Source organism: Pecten maximus, unplaced genomic scaffold, assembly GCF_902652985.1.
Source record: "Pecten maximus unplaced genomic scaffold, xPecMax1.1, whole genome shotgun sequence".
Taxonomy (NCBI): domain Eukaryota; kingdom Metazoa; phylum Mollusca; class Bivalvia; order Pectinida; family Pectinidae; genus Pecten; species Pecten maximus.
In genome coordinates, this window is record NW_022982779.1 from 80,501 (window position 1) to 104,149 (window position 23,649).

At 35.1% G+C, this 23,649-nt stretch overlaps 1 protein-coding gene across 1 annotated transcript; it reads right to left on the reverse strand.

Moving 5' to 3' along the window:
- Nucleotides 1-191: 191 nt before the first annotated feature.
- Nucleotides 192-23,111, reverse strand: LOC117320934 (protein NEL-like). Its single transcript, XM_033875415.1, has 8 exons — nt 22,969-23,111; nt 21,439-21,532; nt 19,308-19,426; nt 16,425-16,565; nt 13,804-13,926; nt 10,200-10,322; nt 2,973-3,092; nt 192-911 (listed from the first exon to the last, which is right to left on the reverse strand). The coding sequence occupies exons 1-8, from the start codon at nt 23,051-23,053 to the stop codon at nt 826-828; spliced, it is 891 nt and encodes a 296-aa protein (XP_033731306.1). The 5' UTR covers nt 23,054-23,111; the 3' UTR covers nt 192-825.
- Nucleotides 23,112-23,649: the final 538 nt, after the last annotated feature.

Below are 23,649 nucleotides of genomic sequence, written 5' to 3' on the forward strand. Positions count from 1 at the left end.
CTGGGTGCTCTTGTTTTCTCCTAGAATAAGACCCATCATTCGCCTCCAACCGTGCCAATAATTAAGTGTTCAATGCCAGTTGTATAAAAGATCTAGTAGTATAATTGATAAAATTTATATTTCAACATTTTTTATTGCAATTCACTATAGTGGATTTCCAGTGTACTTTTATCTTATAACAATTTAACATACTTAACAAGTCTCTAAATCGCCATAGGTTATTAAATATCTACAACAGAAACAGGGTACGGACATACTTATAACGGACTACAGACATTTGTTGAGTATTACGGGTCCGAAGACGGAAGGATAACAAACAAACAAATATTTGCACAGAATTTTATTCAATAAGCTTAAGGAAATATCATAATGGATTAAAGATAATGAATTATTAAGCAAAATACAAATATTAAAACAGAAACTCAATTAAGGATAAGTTTCTTTCTTTTTTTTTGAAAGTTAAGAATGTGCATTTTTGTTTTTTGTCTTATGTAGACTAATCAGAAATTATTCCATGCTATGCATGATCATTACATTTTTAATCATTCAAGAAAGCCGAATTTGCGGTGTAAGTAAATAAGATACGTGTTAGGGTAGATATACTCTGTTTTGTATAATTAATGACACCACAAGCCTGAAATCCGTGCGACTGATGCCTTACAATATAGTAATTGAAAATTTCTTTGTGAGATCATCAACAATGAAAGTTTGGAGTAAATAATGTTAAGACAGCGTAATGGATACTAAGAAAGCAATAAGTGATATAACATAACGTGGTCGAGGGACATGGCGTGGTTCAGTTGGAGCTCTCTAAGAGTCGGCGGTTCAAGTTGAGCAGAAGAATCGCCTGCACTTCCTTTTCCCCCTTTTTCCGATTTTGCGGCATTTCCCATTATGTCGGTTGCAACAAGCTACAATATCAAAGTTAATTGTTTTGGCAAAAGCTCTGTTTTAAGTTTGCAGAGTTTTGACTTGGTCGTGGACTGTTTATAAATGAAGATAACAGAAATAAATTTTATATCATTCCGTCTCTTCTTTTTTTTATAACTTTTGGGTTAGGATCATGTGTCCAGTCAAGATTGACATGATTACCAAGGTTTTATGTCGAAAATCTTTTAATCATTAAAATGGTTATAGGAATTAGTAAAATAGAAGTTTGTGATTGCATAAATATGGTAAAAATAATTTGCATCAACCACCTCAATCGATTACAAGCTTCACCATGTTGTACTCTTTTTTTATCTTTTGTATCTAAATTAATTTCAACTTATTACAAAAGGTATTATAGAAAACTACTTGACAGAATGAACGAATTACCAATATTGTATTATTACTATTTTGCAAAATAGGTTTTCTTCACTATGTCATCTGCACACAGGAAGCAAATAGTAAATTTTGAAATATCTTTTCTTTAAATACCAAACCAACAGTTGAATTTTGTTTTTCTTTTGAATTTAACCTTATTTCAAATGATTGCTAAAGGTATTATAGCCAATTATTTGATAAATTCAAACAATAATCAGGATTTGAAGACAACAATTCTACAAAATAGTCTTCTTCGAAATGTCATCTGCACACAGGTAAAATACAGTAACACAAGGACTTGTGTAACTAGTTTATATGTTTCTATTGTTAGACCTACACGCCATTTGCAAATATTTACATATATTTACATTTAAAATATGAAAGAGAACATGATGCCACTTAATTGTCAAAAAAAACGGTCAAACTGATGTTAATTGAAACATGACAACCGAAACATGTAAATAAATATTTGAAAAGAATAGAATAATGTATTACACTTGGTTAAGCATCGTTTTTATAAAATATTGGTGAAATTCACTTAAAACACTTTTAAAATTGCTACTTCCCTACTGTGACCTCAGGGATAGCTCATCTGGTCATGGTATTAAAAATATAGAAATTATAATGTAGTGTGTATTGAATAATTATTCATATTACTGTTTTGCAGAAATTTTTTTCTATTCATGATTTATCAATAATTGATCATAGATCAGAAAAAATAAATGGTGACGATCGAACATGAACTTAACAGTGATTACAAACACTAATTATCAAAATTTTCAAATAAGAAATCAATTGTTATCGACGTTTCTCTATTTGCTCGACATCAACAACTGACACAGACACTGATACTGACTTTGGATTCTATTGGTGATGTATCGAAATAACGTTTCAATTAAATGACGAAAGCAAAAGAAAACAAACATGTTTGCCTTCTCTCATTTTTAACATTATGCTCCACTGGGGAATACAAAAATGAGATTTTTCCCCGCGCAAGGGTGAATTATTCACTTTTTCCCTCCATGATAAACATTTGGGAGAACCACTTCCCATGAAATCCTGAATATTTACATCTTAACGAGTTAAATCCAATTATTAGAGGCAATTGGTCCAAATTTAGATATATTATCTGACTGATTTTAAACAAAATGGCCGCCATTTTCTGACCTTTGATTTGTCAAAAATTAGATATTGTTTGATTTCAATGAAATTTGGTATGTAGGTACATCATTGGACACCGGTTACTATCGTAGCCTCACTTATGAATTTAACCAAATGAACGCCATTTCCAGGTCTCAGATTTATTCGGATTAATATATTGTCCGATTTTGATGAAATTTAATATTAAGATACATCATTAGGCACCATTTACTCTTGTAATCTCACTTTCATATTTAAACAAAATAGCCGCCAAGTAATAGCTTCGATTGGTCGAAATTTAGATATTGTATATTGAGGAAATTAAAGGTCTGCTATTCCACTTCATAGTATTCGTTGCATTTGGAACAATACGTCTTCTTATTGGTCGAAATTTAGCTATTAAATGGTTTGATGGAAACTGTGCTGAAACACCAGTTATCAAAACGAGTAATCGCCATCTCTACAATTCATTCTTTTTGTGACACTCCTTTAGGGGTCACCTCACTAGTAAATATAAATGTTCTTACGTTTACAATATCTGTTCCGGCTCTGAGACCACCTTTTACAATTGTTACATGCATCACGGGAGCATATGTTGCAACGGGTACGCCGTTTCTTTCCTTGACATGGGTTTGGATCGCACGGATCTGAAATGAAAAAAAAATCATCGTCAGCAATGAGAATGCCATATAAAAAACAGTATAATCATGAAGATATCATCTCACTAGGGATTTTAATAATCTAGTACAGTGAGGTGATTTTGTCAAGGAACGTTCAGATGGACAACAATTAAATAATTTTTTACAATATTTCGTTCTTAATATCAATTATTGACTGTCAGTGAGTCAAATATGTTGTTTATAAAAACAAAATATTAACCGAAACGAAACTTCTTAATTTCTACATAACATCTTAAATAATATTAAGCTCAGCTAAAGCCCTAAGTGGGTTTACCTATACATTATTGCCTATTTGACTGCATAGGATTCAGACCTTCAATTACGCAATAATATATTCCTAAATGTTGATGCATACTGTGAGATATATATAGATGGTACATATACATTTCTTTAGCGCAGTTTGCAATATAAATAAAAAATGATAGATAAATAACTTTATTATCATGGTTATCATAAGAAAAAAAAAATCATTTAATAATATTTAATGGAAGCATGAAAATATCACAGGAGAATATGATCAAAGATTATCAAAAATATAAACGATTTTTTATATCGTTGATCTTCTCCATCTTAACGCTAAAAACATAAGTATGAGATATAAAATAATTTGACAACTACTGTATCAATATAAAAAAATAACAACACAGAAATAAATGTATGCTTGAAAATAAGCAAAATACCAAATGGATGTATTATTATATAGGGCGTTTACCTTATATTTTTTTTCCGCAGGCGATTGATTCAACGTTTGCTATCATTATGAAAATACACCTTACTTAGATGTACGAAAAAAAAGGAAAAGGAATAAGGTGCCATAAGGGCCATTTTCGGACCCATCATATATTTCCTTTGTTTTTGCAACAACGGTGCAAAGATATGTGGGCTTTATAAAAAAAAAAAATTTGATGCGTTTCCGTGTTAGGTTGCCTAGCAACCAACCTGACAACACAGGTATGCTAATTTTGGTAATTTCAATGATGCCTGCCATAAAAATTACTTGTCACTGGATCGAATTACAATAAATACACTATTTGTTTTTCCCCCTTTATTATACTCAGTATTGTACATGGCATTCATAGAGGTATGAATACTTTATAGAAGGCTATTTTGACCTTAGCAACCACATATTTACCATAGCAACCACATCAACATTACTTAAAATCATCACAAGTTGATGTAAACAACGTAAGAATCAGTAAATAACTTTTAACTAATCGTTAAAATGCTATTAAACACTAGCTTCCCATCAACCTAGGGGGTGACGCAACCATGTGTTGTAAGTTGTGAATTGTACATTGGTGGATATTTCTCATCAAAGTGACTGACTGTTGACTATTCATGGCATATTAAACACTTTTGATAAAAAATAAAGTCCAAGAAACAGTTTAAATAGTTTATATTAACACTATATATTACATTATAAACAGTAAGTTATCATATGAACACATTATATCACTGGATACCATATGTGTAAACAAAATTATTGAAATATCATGTCATCATCTTATGATAACATCATCAACACATATCAACATATCACGTCACCAAGCTATTGTACCCATAATCAAAGGGTCAAACCAAAGAAATAGCCTGTTATTCGAATATCAAAATATTGTTTATCAACAATATAGAATGCCATCGGGATATCAAAATATCTAACAAAAACTCATAACATGTCATCAGAATAGCAAATGGTCATGGCATCAAAACAGATCAGAACATCAAAGGATCATGTTATCAAAAAAACAGTATGTCATCAGAATATTGAAGGATCATGTTATCAACAAAACAGCATGGCATCAGAGTATTAAAGGATCATGTCAAGAAAATAACAAAATAGCATGTGATCAGAATATAAAAAAAAATGTTGTCTTAGAATAGAATATCATCAAAATATCATGTCAATCAACATATAATCAAAGTAGCATGACTAAGGTGAACATAATTTGTCAATGATAAATGAATCCTTATGTTACAGGAATTAAGTGATTTCATTTGAAAAAATATAGATATTTACCAAAATGCCAAATTACATGTGCGACCACATAGCTGATACAAAAAAAACATCTAATCAACATTACGTCCGATGATAAATGACAAATTATAAATGTCATAATATACACCAAAATTAACCGTACGCCTTATCACTCCTCCGGGTCACTATTGTCGCTATCAGATCCGTCTACAAGTTCTGGAACCTTAGCAGCGTCTTCCAGAAATGCAGACCAGTCTTTTACGCCCCTAACACTTCCCACATGTCGTGCATATCCCAGATACCAAACAGCTGACACATGTGCGCATGTGCCGACAACTCGAGCTCCAGTCTTGCACTAACAACACCAGCCTAAAACAACAGCGGGGCTGTAGTCGATGCAAAGAAGATATTTCTTCGTATGGTGTTTCGACTCTAAATACGGGCACGTAGCATACCATTAACCTCATCATTTACCATGATTGTGTAGTCACCGTCCTCGCTTAAGTGATCTGATGTGTAAGAACGAGCAAGCTTCACTTGGTCCACTCAATAGCCAGGTTTCTGATGTCTTCTTCTGACATGGAGGAAAACTGGTCAACAGCATCAGCAACATCTATAGATTTCCAGGAGTGATTTCGGGTGTCGAATTTCTCATGGACACGCTGCTGAAGAGCATCCCCTTGGTCGCCAGAACCTTAAACAAAAACAGATATTTGATCCATCCATCATTCATGCCACAATTCCAGACTCAAAATAACCTGATTCCCTTTTTTAATATAACGATAATGTTCAGTTTTTGCAAAGACATATCTCTAAATGTAAAATTAATCAACTTAAGTAAAAATATTATGGTAATACACAGTCCGACTCATGAGATATATCTACCTAGTTTATCTATTTGAGTTTGTATTACCTTCATCTAAGCTGCTACCAGTTGGTCACCTTCAGTTGTGCCAGTGTTGAGTGGTGCTCGGTAGCGGTTGCACAGGGCTGCAACAAGCCGCATGTAGTCGCCAATGGCTGGTATCTGAGTGTTCGGCATGACATTCTGAAGATATCGCCACTGCTTCAACCGTCCATTTACTGACTCAACTATCCATCGGATTTTCGTTACGAGTCGAGAAGCATTGTCCAGAAACAGAACATATACACAAACATTTTAAATATTTTTTTTCTATCTATGACATTCTGAACATATTTAATCAAAGTGACAGCCTATGGATGGCTTTCATGCTACCATGCCAAACCAACAGGGTGGGTGATAGAGGTACATAGGAATATTGAATTACACACCTTAGTATGCTAATCAAGTAGTTAGATGTTCCCCAACAAGTGTATAAACATGTAAATAAGATGGATACAGTTCTCAGTAGCTCTGTATGATGCGTTTGTCTGCAAATATCTGGCATTCATATTGACATGATGTATAAAAGTTCAATATGTATGTTAACATTCCATACTATTTTTTTCAAAATGTATGATGACTGAACAATTTTTGGTAATGTTGGGAGCATCAACACATCACTTATTCTAATTGTGTATATCACAGAAGAATTGCAATGTAACAACCTCTAGGTAATTGTATCGCTTAATTAAATTGTAGGTTTATACTCATAGTAATGACATTGAATATTTTGTAATATTACCTGTTCTGTTGTGTGTTGTTTTTTTTTACCTCTCTGAAGGAATGTTGGCATCTGGTATTTTATTCCGAGGTCACTTAGAAACTCAAGGGAATCCCTAAATCCTCTGTCCACAACTAGGAGATCATATGTCTGCAGCCAATCCATTATGTTCTCCATGTTTGTCTGGATATTGTGTTTCAGTATGGAAGCATCGTTGTGTTTTTAATCGGCGTGATATGGTCCCGGAATAGAAACGATGTACCCAGTTGTCGTTACGATTACCATGGGTTTGACGAGTGGTCTATTTTTATGTATGCTGTAAGATCTTCGTTTAAATCGAAAATTTTTACTCTTTTCAATGTATATGTATGTGCCGTCCACAACTAATAAAGCTGGTTTGTTGATCATGGTGCCAAACAATTCTTGCGCTAGTGGTCTTGTATGGTATTCAATTACGTCATCGCGTGTTACATGCTGGAATCCCACATTTCTTGGTGTAAAATTAACAGAAAGAAATTGTCTTGCACTCATAATCTCCTTGCGCACACTAGATTTTCCAATATTAAATAAAGTTGACAGTAGCCGGTTTGACATGCCTGTTCTCAATTTAACGAGCAATAACGCAATACATCTTCTACTTGTTCGGTTTTTTGTACATCGGAGGGTTGTACTACTCGATAAAAGAAGCATAAGTCATTGAAGTCAGCTTTTTTTAATGCCTGTGAGATTCTGATAATCTGCATCAGTTAAAGAATGTTTATTATCAAAGTCAATTCGGTATCGTTCATATCGCACTGCAATAGCTCTTATGATTGCAATAAGTGACAAAATATCAGTTTTATTGAAATATGTGCTGCTTTCCTGAGAATTCGTCGACTTTTCGGTCACAGAAGAAAGTGCCTCTTCATTAAAATATTTATCTGAATCAAGGTGTTTACAGCACCATCTAGATCCAGCTAGAAGCAAATAACCCTTTTCTACAAATAGTTTAGTTCTGCAGTCGATGGAAACTGTCATCAAATTTGAACATCTCTTTTTGCATACCAGATGACAAAATTGGTAATAGACTTTTGAATTGGTTATCATTTCTAGGTTTTTTTAGGCGGTGGAACATAGTTCGAATCTATTGGTGTATCTTCACTATCGGTCACATTTTCACACAACTTAGGTTTTCCGGTTTTTGCTAACCTTTTGTAGTTCACAAAGCATGTTCGACATGTTACGTCATTTGCTGCAACTTCTATGGTTAAATGCTGAATAAAGCCTTTGTAGGCATCAGTGTAAACAAATCTTCTTTCTTTTGGCCGTGAACGTTTGCCACAAGCAACGCATTGAAAAGCCTTTGGCCCGGTCCCTGGCATTCTGCAATAAAGATCATCAATCATATTTTAGTATAAGTTAACAAATATAAATTTCTTTTTAAATATTTTGTCAATTTAGTGGTTTATATATATATATTTATAGCATAGCCCATGCCCTTTCAATTGAGAAAATACAACAGGGTTTAATAAAAATCAGTTTGAAATTATTTTAATACATTGTACTAAATCATTTAGTATTGACCTATTTTAAATCCTTAAATACTTTTCTGCATTCCTGGTTAATGTTATATAATCAAAATTTAAGTGAAAACTCAAACCAGGCCATGACAATATTAATAACACAAATATGACACTGGATTTGGGAAATCATGCTTTTTTCAAAAAAGACAAAATTCTGATCTTGATTTGGCTTAAAAGAAGTGAAATTATTTGATTTTTTTATTATTAAGTTATAAAACGAATGAAAATTTTACAGAAATATTTGGAAGATTTAAAAAAAAGAGAAAAAAAAATTTAATTTTAATTTCAAAAAGAAAAAGAAAAAAAATACTCCAGGCAGTCTTGAACCCGCGATCTTCTGCTCTGCTGCCAATCATTCAACCCCTCCACTACGCGGGCGGACTCTCAGAATACTAAGTTTAAATGCAATTTATACATCCGGCAGTAAAAGCCAGCAGTGTACATTTTTCGCGTTCCATTTACAACCACATTTTTTTTATTTTTGTCTTTTTAAACTTGGTGAGTGTCTAAACATTACAGTTATTAAAAAAAACATGGTATTTTAAACAAAATCTTCTAATAAACCTGTCCTACGACGGTCAGTGCAGCCGTTTTTGGAGATGCAAACACTGAAACACTTTGCAGATGTCGTCTGCCCGCGTCGGGGCAGCAGCAGAAACATTATTTTCTTTATTTTCAAATGATTTGTATAGATCTACCATGATCATAACATAAAAATAATTCTTTATTGATAACGCAAAACAGCAAACACTAGGGGATGTTTTGTTGGGCCTGTCGTAACGGTGACTGGGCGATTGAAAGGAGCACTGCATGTGTATAATGACAGGACTGAGAGAAAAGACGACTTTATACGGAAGAAACTTGCACTTTGGTCAGATATTGGGAACAGATCAACGCTTATATACATGTACCTGTTTCTACTGCTAACCTCTTCTGTTGAACAAATCCATCAGTCAAACTTCAAGAAGGACGACCAGTTCTCTCTTCTGTCATCGTGAAATAATGTAAACAAACACGTCTTCGATCCTCGTCAATTACAATATAACAAAATAGCCATGATGGTGACGCTTTCCGGAATTAAGTTTATGTTTCGCGAGATAAAAATCTGCATTTAGAGTCAATATTTTTTATCTATTTTGAAAATATAAATTATACATATTAAACATGTTCAAAACCATGCAATTATCTTAGCACATCACACTTACATTTTTATTTGCTGAATTCAACTGAATAGTTTATCGTAAGAGGACCTGTCAAAGCCATTTTCTTCATATGTGTCAATCGCAACAGTAAAAGTGACGTCACAATAGATATTCGTTCAATCCCGCGCCATTTGTTATACCGCCCGGAGGAGCCGGTACTTTCGCTTCAAAGAAGCCATGTTTTATGCAAATAGGAAGCCAGCATTTTGTCATGTGATGTAAACCATAGGTCATATCAAAGTCCGACAGACTGCCCGTATATAGTTATCCAATTTGATCGGAAAAGCCCGTTTGTTTGTTTTGAAAACAAAAACGTGTACTTTACATAATGCGTAAGCGTACAGAATCATTAAGAGGTGTTCGAATTTGGTGGGCATCGCCCTCGATTTGGCTATTGTTTTGTGTAGGCGTATTTTTGAGATATTTGAGGCCATGGTTCCAAATTGAACTGTAACGACTAGATCACTATACCGGTATTACATTCTAGATAAAAAAAAAATTTCTGGTAAAAATTGTATTTCAATATTAAAGTGCAAGTAAATGGTATAACTATCAAATCAATAAGACGTATATATTTTAATGTAAATGAGTAAGGAAATAACGAAATGATATTGGTCAATAATAAAAACGTCCGTTTGCTATTGAAATTGACGGCGATCAGATGAATATTTCACGATTTACAATAAGAATATAGCTTATCAGTAACTCACCTTCACAAGTTACACCGTCACCAAGGAAACCCTCTTTGCATTCACAAGAAAATGAACCTTCTGTGTTTGTACAATCAGCATTTTCTGAGCAGTCATTGTTTCCATTCTGACATTCATTTATATCTGAAAGAGGAAAATGGACAATTAGTTGCAAACATTTAAAATTATTGCTCTAAGGGACATGATCGTAGTTAAGGCCTAAACAGCGATAACCGTTAGAAATTCAGATTGTCCCACAGTAAGTAAGTTATAGTGACAGTTAACAACTTTATTGTCGATGATGATATAGTTTCAGTGCATTTCGTCATAGTGTCTGTACATGACGTCATAGTGTCTGTACATGCGTCATAGTGTCTGTACATGATGCTATGTACTGTCAGTAGAGGACGTTATATTCTCGGTGGAGGACGCTTGCTAATCTCAGTAGAGGATGCTTTATAATGTCAGTAAAGGACGCTATATAAGGTTAGTAGAGGACGCTATATCCTCTGTGGAGGACGCTTCATACTTTCATCAGAGCATGCTATATAATGTCAGCTCAGGACACTATATAATGTCATAAGAGGACGCTGTATAATGTAAGTACTGCACGCTATACTCTATATGCAGGACGCTATGATTACAGGACGTCGAACTCTATATCTTCAGTGCCGGGCGTTATAGTTTAAGAACCTGAGGTCGTAATGTCAGTAAAAGTGATGGTATCGAGTACACACAATACACATATATAATACAGTGTCAGTAAAAGACAGTATAGTGTTGATACAGTATGTTATAGTGTCAGTACAGGATCTTATAGTATTAGTTCAATACGTTATAGAGTCAGTAAAGGACATTAAAATGTCAGCACAGGACGTTATATTGTTGAATACATTATAGTTTCATTACATGAGGCAATTGTCAAAACAGAGTGTTATATTGTCAGTACAGAGTGTAACTATGTTAGTACCTGACGTTGTAATGTCAGTTTAGTACGTTATAATGTCAGTATAGTCCGTTATTATGTCGGTACTGGACGATTATGTGTCAAAACAGGGCGTTATAGTGTTATTACATAACGTTATAGTGTCAGTACAAGACGTTATAGTGTTATTACAGGACGTTATAGTGTCAGTACAAGACGTTATAGTGTTAGTAAAGAATGCTATAGGGGTGACAGAATATGACTATATAGCGTAAGTACAAGGCGTTTTGGTGTCATTAAAAGGCATTGCATTGTCATAACATAACAATAAAGTGTCATGAGTAGTATTTTAATATTCAGTACATAACAAAATATTGTCACTCAAAGACGTTGCATTGTCCATACAGAACCAAGCAACAACTAAGAATGAAAGTTCGGTGGTTACACACGGATAAAGTTGTTGAGAGGTATAAAGTCATGTCACGGATGTCAAGTCATAGACACCAACATTCATCCAGAGGAGACAATTCAAACAATATCACAGGAGGGCATTATGGAAATATACTTACATTCTGTGTTGCATTTGTCTATATGTCGTAAGTAAACCATATTGTATTCATGAGACTGTATACTACAATGTACAGTGATTCGGTGTACGAACACAGCTCCATGTGTTGTAGGTTAAACAATGGCCGCCATTTACTTTCGGTCTAGAGAGCTTTGGAATGCTAGCATTTATTTACAGAGGCCACAATGAAAAAAATAGCCAACGTCACAAGTTATGAGAGTATTATTTTATAATTAGAAAAATGAAGACAACACGAAATTGCTATAATTGTCATTCTTGATCTATATGAAATATTATCATATTGCCAATGTCGTCATACTCACAGGGGCTCGTTCCGAATTTTCAGACATGTAAGAAACGACAAGAATAAAAGTTAAGTATTAATAATAATAAAAAAAATCTTATATAAAAATCGAGAGTATCGCCATAGTTTCCGGTTGTGTATGTAGGCCTACTGGATTTTAGCTTTGTGGTTACTCACTGATGTCAAGGGCCTACCTTACAAAATCGAGCCCCTGTGAAGTTGAAAATCGTTTGCTAAGTTAGCGACACTGACTTGACCGGTTAGACTGGAATCGGTTCCGAACAAAAAATCCTTGGAATCGTTTTCCCCTTATGTCAAGACGACTTTTATTCAGAATTAAAGAGCTTATATTCTTAAAACAACGTAAATACAGTCGATAGAAACATAAATGTTTCCGAGGAATCGAGTCTGCCCTGGGCAATGCCCGTTCAACGCTGCATCACTTCTAATTGTTATCTTAAATCATTGCGCGGAAAAAAAACGGTTTCGAATTTAAGCAATCAGAAATTATGCAATTGTGAAAAAAATGACGATACTTTCAAACGTATATGAAATAAAAAATAAAGCCTGTACAAAAACGATATTATGTGCTTTCTATTAATAACGTCATCAGGGACTATATTTTCCTTCTTGAAGTTTCGGCTGTTCCGGTATTTAAACTTGATGACGTCATTGATAGGGTAGGCGGCAAATTTAAACGCGTCATAACCTACAGTAAATGAAAAAAAAATCTTTAAAAATGTAAATATAAGCATTGAACTGTTACCAAATGATAGTATACAGTCGATATGAATACATTATATTTATCTGTCACCCAAATTGTATTCATATCGTCTATTTACTACCCTTTGGTAGCAGTTCAATGCTAAAATGAGGCGATTGAAATTTTGGTTGCACTTTATTTCGGATAACCGTCCTAGTTGTATTCGACTAATACGGTTTGAGACTGCGACCGAGAAGTGGTATCTCTTGAGATCATGTTTTAAAGATATGGCTAGTTCGGCCGTTCAAATGGGAAAAGGTCAAACAGTTTATCATAAATGCGTCACGCCATCGTATTCTGGTGTAACTTATCACTTCCTCAGTAAACAACAATAGATTCATTCGTGGACAATACTTCACGAAAAGATAAAGGATATTGATCAATTTAATATCATATGAAAAGATTAGTGTTGTAAATGCATAAGTTGTCTGTAAAGCTATTGTAAAAAGCTATTTATATATCCTTGCCTAATTGTGTGGTTTAATAATGTTGTCGAAGGATGAAATCGTTTCTGAGCAGAGGGGAGGCTACTATTCCATATCGAGACAGCACTATCAGTTTATAGTGCCCTGAAAACAATCGGATGTTTATTTTGTATCATACTTAAATTTTAACTTGCTTATTTTACAACAGAAAGACTTGTCGGTGTCATTTTCCTCGTTTGAGTTTCAACAGTAATAATGACGTCACAATAGATTAACGTTCAATCTCGCGTCATCTTGATATCGCCAAGAGGAACGCATCATAGTACCAAACATCCATAAGCCAGATCGAAGTGGGCGGGGCGCCCTCGATTTTTTAATCGGCATTCTTAATGATATAAGACGTTTCGGATTTATCAGTACTACTGTATACATAATATCTTTTCGTAATTATTTTTTAGATATGAAAGAGTATGGAAATGATATAGCTTTCACATTCATACCTATTTATTGAAGATCAATATAGGATTGACGAAAACGTATTGCTATATGTAATAACCATGTGTGATAGCCTTTGAAATTAACGGCAACCAGGTAAATATTTCACGAATAACAATGAGAACATCTTTTGACATTAACTCACCTACACAGATTACGCCGTCGCCAGAGAAACCATCTTTGCATTCACAAAGAAATGAGTCTTCTATGTTTGTACAGTCCGCATTTTGGGAGCAGTTATTGTTTCCACTCTGACATTCATTTTCATCTGAAAAAGGCAAATGAACATTTCAAAATTTCAAAAGGGTGGTTCTAAGAGATATGATCGCAGTTATCGCCAAAACAACGAGAACCGTCAGAAAACCTAAATAGCTTCACATGTAAGTTATTGAGTCAGTGACAGTAAGCCCGACATTTACACTACACAGGGGAACATCCGCTTTCATAATTCCCGCCTTTTTACACCAAGGATCATACGTCATTCTTTTTCCAGTAACAGTGTGTATTTGTGATTTTCTAAATCTCAACCAACTACTCTTCATCCTCGTAACATATATAAAGTACCTGTTTCATGTGTTATTTACTCGGGAAAACAGTTACAAACCAAAGAAACGCATTCTCGACAGGGACGTTCTTCAAATGAAACACCAGCTGATTTGCCGATTGATCGAGTTGCGCGAGTCGTTAACACACTTTCCGGTGAAGATTTGACCTCTACCCAAAACCCGGATGTATATAATCGACATTTTGGCGACATATGTTGACAGCTATCTCCTGAAAATGCCCAGCATGCTGTGATGAAACTGTTTTCTTTCTCATGTGTTGGTCTTGGTAAGGTGAGATTGAAAATTCTAAATGAGATTTCGGGAATATTTTATTAATTTTAATATAACAATGAAACATATAACGAAGCTTATTGAAATCTCGGTCCCAATATGATGTTCAAACCAGAAGTGATGTTTAGGATTGTGTGTACACTTGTGGAATTTATTTTTAATTTCAATACTCAAGCGGTATTTTCAACTTAGTTATTGAAATACTTTATTAATTTCAAAGACATAATTAGTGGAAGTATAAGCAACGTAATTTATTTATTGTTTATTATTATCGTGGTAAAGTGATCTCTTGATTCCGATGGATAAATCGACGATAGAATGAAGTGTGGTAAGGGACGGTAACTGTGTTATCGTTCGTTACGAAACGTATAAAGTTTCGAAGATTTTAGCTATTGTGGGACACTAGTTACTCTTGTAACCTCACTTTAACCTTTTTTAACAATATGAACGATTTTTCCCAGCCTCTTTTTGGTCCAAATAAAGATATTTTCCGACTTAAATACAATTTGATAGTGTAAGTACATCATGGGACACTGGTCTCTGTGGTAAACTCATTTGTTACATTTCCAAAAAAGTCGCCATTTCCTGGCCTTTGATTGGTCCAAATTTAGATTTCCTTGGCAACAACACAGTTTACGTATTTTTGTTTAACGTCCCATTAAAAGCCAAGGTCATTTAAGAACGTGCCTAGTTTTGGTGATCGGGGAAAGCTGGAGTACCCGGAGTAAAACCACCGACCTACGGTCAGTACCAGGCAGCTGCCCCACGTGGGTTTCGAACTCGAGGGTGAGTGCTAGTGATAAAGTGTTGGGACACCTTAACCACTTTGCCTCCACGACAACAAACACACGTAGTCTTCGCATTAGTTGAAATTTAGATATTGAGCGGTGTGGATGAAAACTACTGATACATAGTTATCGTCCCTTAGTGCGCTTCATTCTTTCTGTGACATCCTTCAGGTGTCGCCCCTCTAGTAAAAGACCCTGTTGTGTGGATTCAGAACAATATAGTGTTTTTAAGGGACCAACCAAGCAATTGTTTTCCCATATACTTTAGTGTTAACGTTTTGGAGTATTTCATTCAAATTCTTTGATTCAGTATGGCTAATTATGGTTTATAACAAAAGTTTAGGGTCTGATATAACACCTAATCAGAAAAACAAGTTGGGTCCTTCAGCTCAAATTTTCTACAGGGTAGCCATTTGGAAAATGGGTGAATTTCGCAGTAAAAAGTCTCAAAAATGTTTACCTGTTTATTATTATAACTTTTGGGGGGTAAATCAATCGAAATTTATATCAACATTTCTTATTAACAGTTACCTATCAGGGTACGTAACTATTACAGGACACAATTGTGTCGATACAGGACGTCACAGTATCAACTCATTCGTACAGTAAGTTATAGTGTCCGTAGATGATGCCATAGTATCGGTACAGTACGTTATAGTGTCAGTACAGTACGTTATAGTGTCAGTACAGTACGTTATAGTGTCAATACATCACGATATAGTGTTAGTACAGTACGTTATAGTGTCAGTACAGTACGTTATAGTATCAGTACAGTACGTTATAGTGTCAATACATCACGATATAGTGTTAGTACAGTACGTTATAGTGTCAGTACAGTACGTTATAGTGTCAGTACAAGACGTTATAGTGTCAATACATCACCATATAGTGTTAGTACAGTACGTTATAGTGTCAGTACATGATGGTATTGTGTCGATGCAGGCTGTTTTAGTGTTCGTACAGTAAGTTATAGTGTCCGTAGATGATGTCATAGTGTCGGTACAGTACATTGTAGTGGCAATACATCACGATATAATGTTAGTACAATACGTTATAGTGTCAGTACAGGATGGTATTGTGTTAGCGCAGGCTGCTTTAGTGTCAGTACATTATTTGTTGATATATTGTCAATACATGCCCACCTGTTTCATTGAAATACATCAACCAGCCTATATCTGGTATGATATTGTCTGCATGGAAATTCACCACAACCCTGGATAGAATGTTATGTCTCTCTACTTGGTGGAATCCTCTACCACATCGAGCGTCTGGATCTTCATTATCTGTACGACACAAAATAGAGATTATGGCTCTTTTGACACAGATATTAAATCTTAAAAATGAATTTGATTTTAGATAATAGTGTAAATGACGTATTGTTTTATACTATTTTTCTTATCCTATCTACCGTTTTGTGGCGCCTCTGACTTTTGATCGGTAAAAAATATGCTTATTATGCCGACAGTACCATGAAACGCATTTGCCTCAATCCTCTAACATCTGTAACCTTGTGTTGATATTTTTAAATAGCAAATCAAGTCCTCAGACACTGTTTCAAACTTTATCTGGTTTTGGACATCTTTGAAGGAATAAAATATCTGCCATGACAACATATCAGTGTTTCTTAATCACCCATAACTTATCAACAACAGGAACCGGATTTAAGTAGCTCATCTTTTGTTTTGAAAAGTCGTGTAGAATACGAAATAAGTAATCTTCTCGGAACAAAAACTTTCTTCAAGATTTACTTAAAGTTTCAGGTTGAGGTCAGTTTTTTTAATGTGTTTGGTTTTGTGCAACAAAGTTTTAAAAAAGAAATCTTAATAACTCAGTGATACAATGTTTTGACATTTAGGGGGAAACTTGTTATATAACTGGACTTTCAAGTTTATTAAAATGAGTACACTTGATTTATATTGAAGGTCACTCGGGTCAAATATATAAAATAATCAAGACGTTCAGTCTCAATAACGCATGCTAAGCGTATTGAAGTTTTGTCTTTGGTACGCTGGGGGCAATGAGTTATCAAGTGTATGCAGAAGATTGACCACCAAAGATCAACTTCCCGTTTGGGCAGGTTTCAATTTTCAAATGAGTGATTTTGTGAAACAAGATTCGAAAACCTTCTCCTCAAAAACCAAGTTACTCAAGATCACGATATTTAGTAAATAGCATTCGCAAGGCTCAATACTAGGCCCCCTTTATTTCAAATATATGATAATGATATAAATATTAGAATTCTTTCTGACATTAATTGATTTGCAGATGACACATCTCTCTCTTCTGAAATTAATAACCGTGGTTCTATCGACAAATTAAATAACGACCTATCTACTCTATCAAGCTGGGCTAAACGATGGTTGATAACTTTTAATGCAGCTAAAACAGAACTAGTTTCCTTCTTTTAAAACGTGTCTTAAACAACCCCGATATCACGCTGAATACTGTTCCTATTTAACACTTCAACACGCATTAACACCTTGGCATATCATTATCTTGAGCCGGCATGTTCATATATCTGACTTGTTGCTAAGGCAAGTAAAATACTAAACATGCTACAGTCATTAGCATAATTAATCCCTCGGGGCGGTTTAGAGAAACTCTATAAATCATTGGTTAGGTCTATTCTAGAATATGGCAGTATAGTTCTTGATAATTGCAACCAATACGAATCCGACCTTATTGAAAGTGTCCAGCGAAGGGCAGCTCTAATTTGCACAGGTGGGTATCAAGTTACCAAATATACTAAACTTCTATCTGAACTAGATTGGGAGTTACTTAGTGACAGAAGGTAAAATTCTGGATTAAAATGATTTTCAAAATCAAACAAAATATTGGTCCTTCATATTTGGAATCCATCTGTCCACTTCTTTGTCATCGCACACAAAATTACAACTTCAGAACCAGCCCTATCACAACTCTATACTCCAGTTTCAAATTATTTATATATGTATGGCCATGTGAAAGGAAAAAATCAATCATTGTAGACTAAGAATGGGTCTTAGCGCCCTGAGCAAACAAAGATTCTTATACCGATTAACACACAATAAATATTGTGACGACTGTACAGATTCCACCGAAGAGGAAAAACATTTCTTTTTGATATGTTCAAAATATAACAACTTGCGTATGAAACTGTTAAGAAAACTTGCAACGAATTGGCTCCAAATGTAAATCCAGATTTCATGTAAATCTTATGCCTGATCTCCTTTTAAACATCATATTGCATGGCTCCGACAACAATACCGATTCCTCAAACAAAAACATTTTGTATTTGATTATATTGTTGATTCAAAAATATTCTAATTTCATCTTATGACCCCCCCCCCCCCCCCCCCCCCCCCCCCCCCCCCCCCACACACACACACACACACACACACACACACACACACACACCTTCACTTTCTTTACTTAATCTCTTTGTGAGTGAGAGAGCGTGTGCTATGATTACGCCTTGTGCATACTGTTTTATGTGTTGAGGAGAGCATCTCGTAGCCCATGGGCTGTTTGTGATCCTCATTAAACCAATAACGAATTAGAACAAGTAATGGGCAATAAGATTGATGTGATACCAGTTATCAGATACCAGGTAACAAGTATGCCAATCACACGTGTACTTCCTCTTTTCAGCAGAAGTTAAAGTTCGAATGCGAATATTTTTCGGTAATTGACGAAGAAAGGTAACTACTGCATAATTTTATGTAAATGTCACAGCTCATTTTGATTACCCATACCATTCGATACCGTTTCCTGACTCATTATTATCTCTTTTATTTGAGACTTGAAGCAAAATGAAAAAGGTGATATATGCCTATAAAATATTCTTCATAAATTCTTATTTTTTGAAAATATTAATCAGTTAACTGTTTTGAAAAATGAAAAGGAAAAGTACGTGAAATTGTCCATGACATTTTTTAGTTCACTTTAAACCTCTAAGTGATAAAGATCATTACAAACATTATAAAATGGAAAGACTTGCAAATAGCGAGTAAAATGATCAAGATATCAATACAATTATAGAGTACCAAATGTCAATATAACTGGATCAGCTCGAGGACATTCAAAGTCCTCAGTTAACATGTAAACAACGTTCAGGGATAGAGCTCTTCCGTTCTTGGGAATGACGGTGAAAGTACAGTCCAGGCTATAAAATAAAACATATGAGTGACTATAGTACACAAGCATAACTGACTACAATACTCGAACATGACTGACTAAAATACACTGTCATAACTGACTAAGACACTCGTATATGAATAACTACAATACACAGATATGACTCACTACAATGCAGAGACATGAGTGACTGCAATATACAGAAATAGCTCGCCACAATTCACGAAACTGGCAGACTACAATACACGGCATGACTCACTACAATACACGGACATGACTCACTACAATGCACGGACATGACTCACTACAATACACGGACATCACTCACTACAATACACAGACATGACTCACTACAATAAACACTCACGACTCACTACAATACACGGACATGACTCAATACAATACACACACATTACTCACTACAATACACAGACATGACTCACTACAATACACACACATGACTCACTACAATATACACACATGACTTACTAAAATGCACGGACATGGATCACTACCAGACACAGAAATAAACCAATACAACAACCAGATATTACTGAATACAATGCACAGACATGGATAACTACAACATCGCTACAATATAGAGGCATGACATTACACGGACTAACTTCAATACCCAAGCATGCCTGAATACAATGCATAGACATGCATGTCTACAATACACTATCGTGACTCTCTACAATACACAGATATGACTGACTACAAACATGAACATCATAGCATACAATACACAGACATCACTCACCACAATACACGGACATGATTCATTACAAAACACAGACATGACGCACTACAATACATAGACAGGACGCACTACAATAGACAGACATGACTAACTAAAATACACGGACATGACTCACTACAATACACAGACAGGACGCACTACAATACACAGACATGACTAACTAAAATACACGGACATGACTGACTACAATACTCAGACATGACTTACTACAATACACAGACATAACTCACTACAATACATAGATATGACTGACAACAATACCAGGATATGACTTAATACAACACACAGACATGACTAACTACAATCAACAGAAATGACTCACTACAATATACGGACATAACTCACTTCAAAACACAGACATGACTGACTTAATTACACAATCATGGCTGATTGTAATACACGGAGATGACTCATTACATTACACAGACATGACTCACTGCAATACACAGGCATAACTAGCTACAATACACAGATATGACTCACTGCAATACACGGACATGACTCACCACAATACACGGACATGACTCACTACAATAAACATCTGTGACTAATTTATACACGGACATGACTCACTTCAATATGCAGACATGACTCACTACAATACACGGACATGACTCACTACAGAACACAGACACAACTTACTACAATACACAGACATGACTCACTACAGAACACAGACATGACTCACTGCAATACACGGGCTTGACTTATTACAATACACATACATGACTCACTACAGTACACAGACATGACTCACTACAATACACGGACATGACTCACTACAATACACGGACATGACTCATTACAATACATATATATATGACTCACTGCAATACACGGGCATGACTTATTACAATACTCGGACATGATTGACTGCAATACTCAGATATGACTGACTATAATACACAGACATGACTCACTACAATACACAGACATGACTCACTACAATACATAAATATGACTCACTGCAATACACGGGCATGACTTATTACAATACTCGGACATGATGACTACAATACACAGACATGACTCACTACAATACACGGACATGACTCACCACAATACACAGACATGACTTAATATAATACAGACATGACTCACTACAGTACAAAGATATGACTCACTAAAATGCACAGACATGACTTATTACAATGCAGCTATATGACTAACTACAATATACTAACTATTGTACCGCTTACTTGTGTAATGCATTTCTATTTAATCGGTAATCAATATAGGTTGTATATTGTGTTTTCTATTTCTATTTTGACACTTACTCATTATCATAGTCGGAAGGAAAATTCCCTGATGAAATAGATAATTCACCACCTTTCTGCAATTCAATCGTTACCCCGTCTTTTCCTTGACAATCTGGAGGAAATTCAGCATCACATACATTAAATATAGCATTAGCATTGATAGACGAAAGCCGAAAGTAAACAAATACAATCCAATTGATTAAATGATATAAATGATTCTATATTTTCAGTGTCGATAGAAGCAAAGTGTAAGAAGAGGTTAAAGTTGTGTTTACCTGATTTACTTTTGTCATTAGGCGTTATGGTTAACTTATTTACTACCGTCATCTGGCGTTGTGTTTATCTTAATGCTACCGTCACTACGCGCTATGGTTAACTTATCTACTACCGTCAACTGGCGTTGTGTTTATCTTAATGCTACCGTCACTACGCGTTATGGTTAACTTATTTACTACCGTCACCTGGCGTTGTGTTTAACTTATTTACTACGTTCACTAGGCTTTGTGTTTATCTTATTTACTACTGTCACTTGGCGGTGTGTTTTATTTATAACCATAACAAGCCGTTGTGTTGACCTTATTTACAACCGTCACTTCGGGTTGTGTTTACCTTATTTACTACTGTCACTAGGCGTTGTGTTTACCTTATTTACTACCGTCACTAGACGTTGTGTTTACCTTATTTACTACCGTCACTAGGCGTTGTGTTTACCTTATTTACTACTGTCACTAGGCTTTGTGTTTACCTTATTTACTACCGTCACTAGGCTTTTGTGTTTACCTTATTTACTACTGTCACTATAGACGTTGTGTTTACCTCATTTACTACCGTCACTAGGCGTTGTGTTTACCTTATTTACTACTGTCGCTAGGCTTTGTGTTTAACTTATTTACTACTGTCACTATAGACGTTGTGTTTACCTTATTTACTACTTTCACTAGGTTTTATTTTTACCTGGTTTGCTGCTGTCACTAAGGGTTGTGTTTTTCTAAGTTACTACTGTTACGAGACTGTGTTTTTTTTTTCATTTACTACCTTCACTAGGGTTGTGATTACCTTATTTACTACCGTCACTAGGCGTTGTGTTTACCTTATTTACTACTGTCACTAGGGTTTTGGTTACCTTATTTACTACCGTCACTAGGGTTGTGATTACCTTATTTACTACCGTCACTAGGCGTTGTGATTACCTTATTTACTACCATCACTAGGGTTGTGATTACCTTATTTACTACCGTCACTAGGCGTTGTGATTACCTTATTTACTACCGTCACTAGGGTTATGATTACCTTATTTACTATCGTCACTAGAGTTGTGATTACCTTAGTAACTACCGTCACTAGGCGTTGTGTTTACCTTATTTACAACTGTCACTAGGCGTTGTGTTTACCTTATGTTTGCTTCATTTACTACTGTTAGTAGACGTTGTGTATAACGTATGTACTTCCGTTGCGTTTACCATAGTTACTGGTGTCACCAGGCGTTATGTTTACCTTATTTACAGCTCTCGCTATGCGTTATTTATATTTATTTTGGAATATGCTTACCTTCGTTATCTGTGGCGACTGCTATGAAGCCGAATTCTAGTATTGGAATGGTACTGGTGCCGGGTGCTACGTTTAACGTGACCATGACAGCTGTCCCCGGGGAAGACGTGGGGTTAGTTCTTCAAATTCTGTAGATGTCACTGATGTAATAACGACACCTGAAAATCGATAAACAAAATATAATATAATTCGTAATGTGTTGTGTATTCTTAAATTCTACACTAAATCAGTCTGATATCTAGGCCTCCGCGCCCGATAACGTCTGCAGCAATAGGATTATACAGATCTTAAAGCAGAGCCTTTACTCTAAGAGCCTTATGTTGAGACAAGATAGAAAATAAATGAATGAAATAAAGTAACATATAAATAGAGACCACATCTAACTATACTTTACCTCTTGACTGTAAACATCATTGCAAAGGTCATTTCTCGTCACTAGGTACACACGTTTAGTTTTGTTTGAAGATTGCAACATACTTGACTATTTTCATTTTAGCAGTTGGCCCCTCATAGTTTTTTTTTCAATGTAAAGTCCGAGAAGTAGTCGTTGTGGTGTAGTTTGGCTCATTGTTAAGTCTAAGAAGTAAGAGTTATGATGTATTGGATGTTGTTTGAATCACTCTAAAGTGTGATGTGATTAATTCATGATATTTGAAAACACCGAAAATATGGCCGTGCTGT

Coding starts and splice junctions, on each gene's coding strand:
- LOC117320934 (XM_033875415.1), bottom strand. CDS start 23,053: ATGGTCACGTTAAACGTAGCACCCGGCACCAGTACCATTCCAATACTA. Junction 19,427..21,438: donor CCTTCCGACTATGATAATGA/GTAAGTGTCAAA, acceptor TTTATTTTATAG/CCTGGACTGTACTTTCACCG. Junction 16,566..19,307: donor TCCAGTTATATTGACATTTG/GTACTCTATAAT, acceptor TGTGTCGTACAG/ATAATGAAGATCCAGACGCT.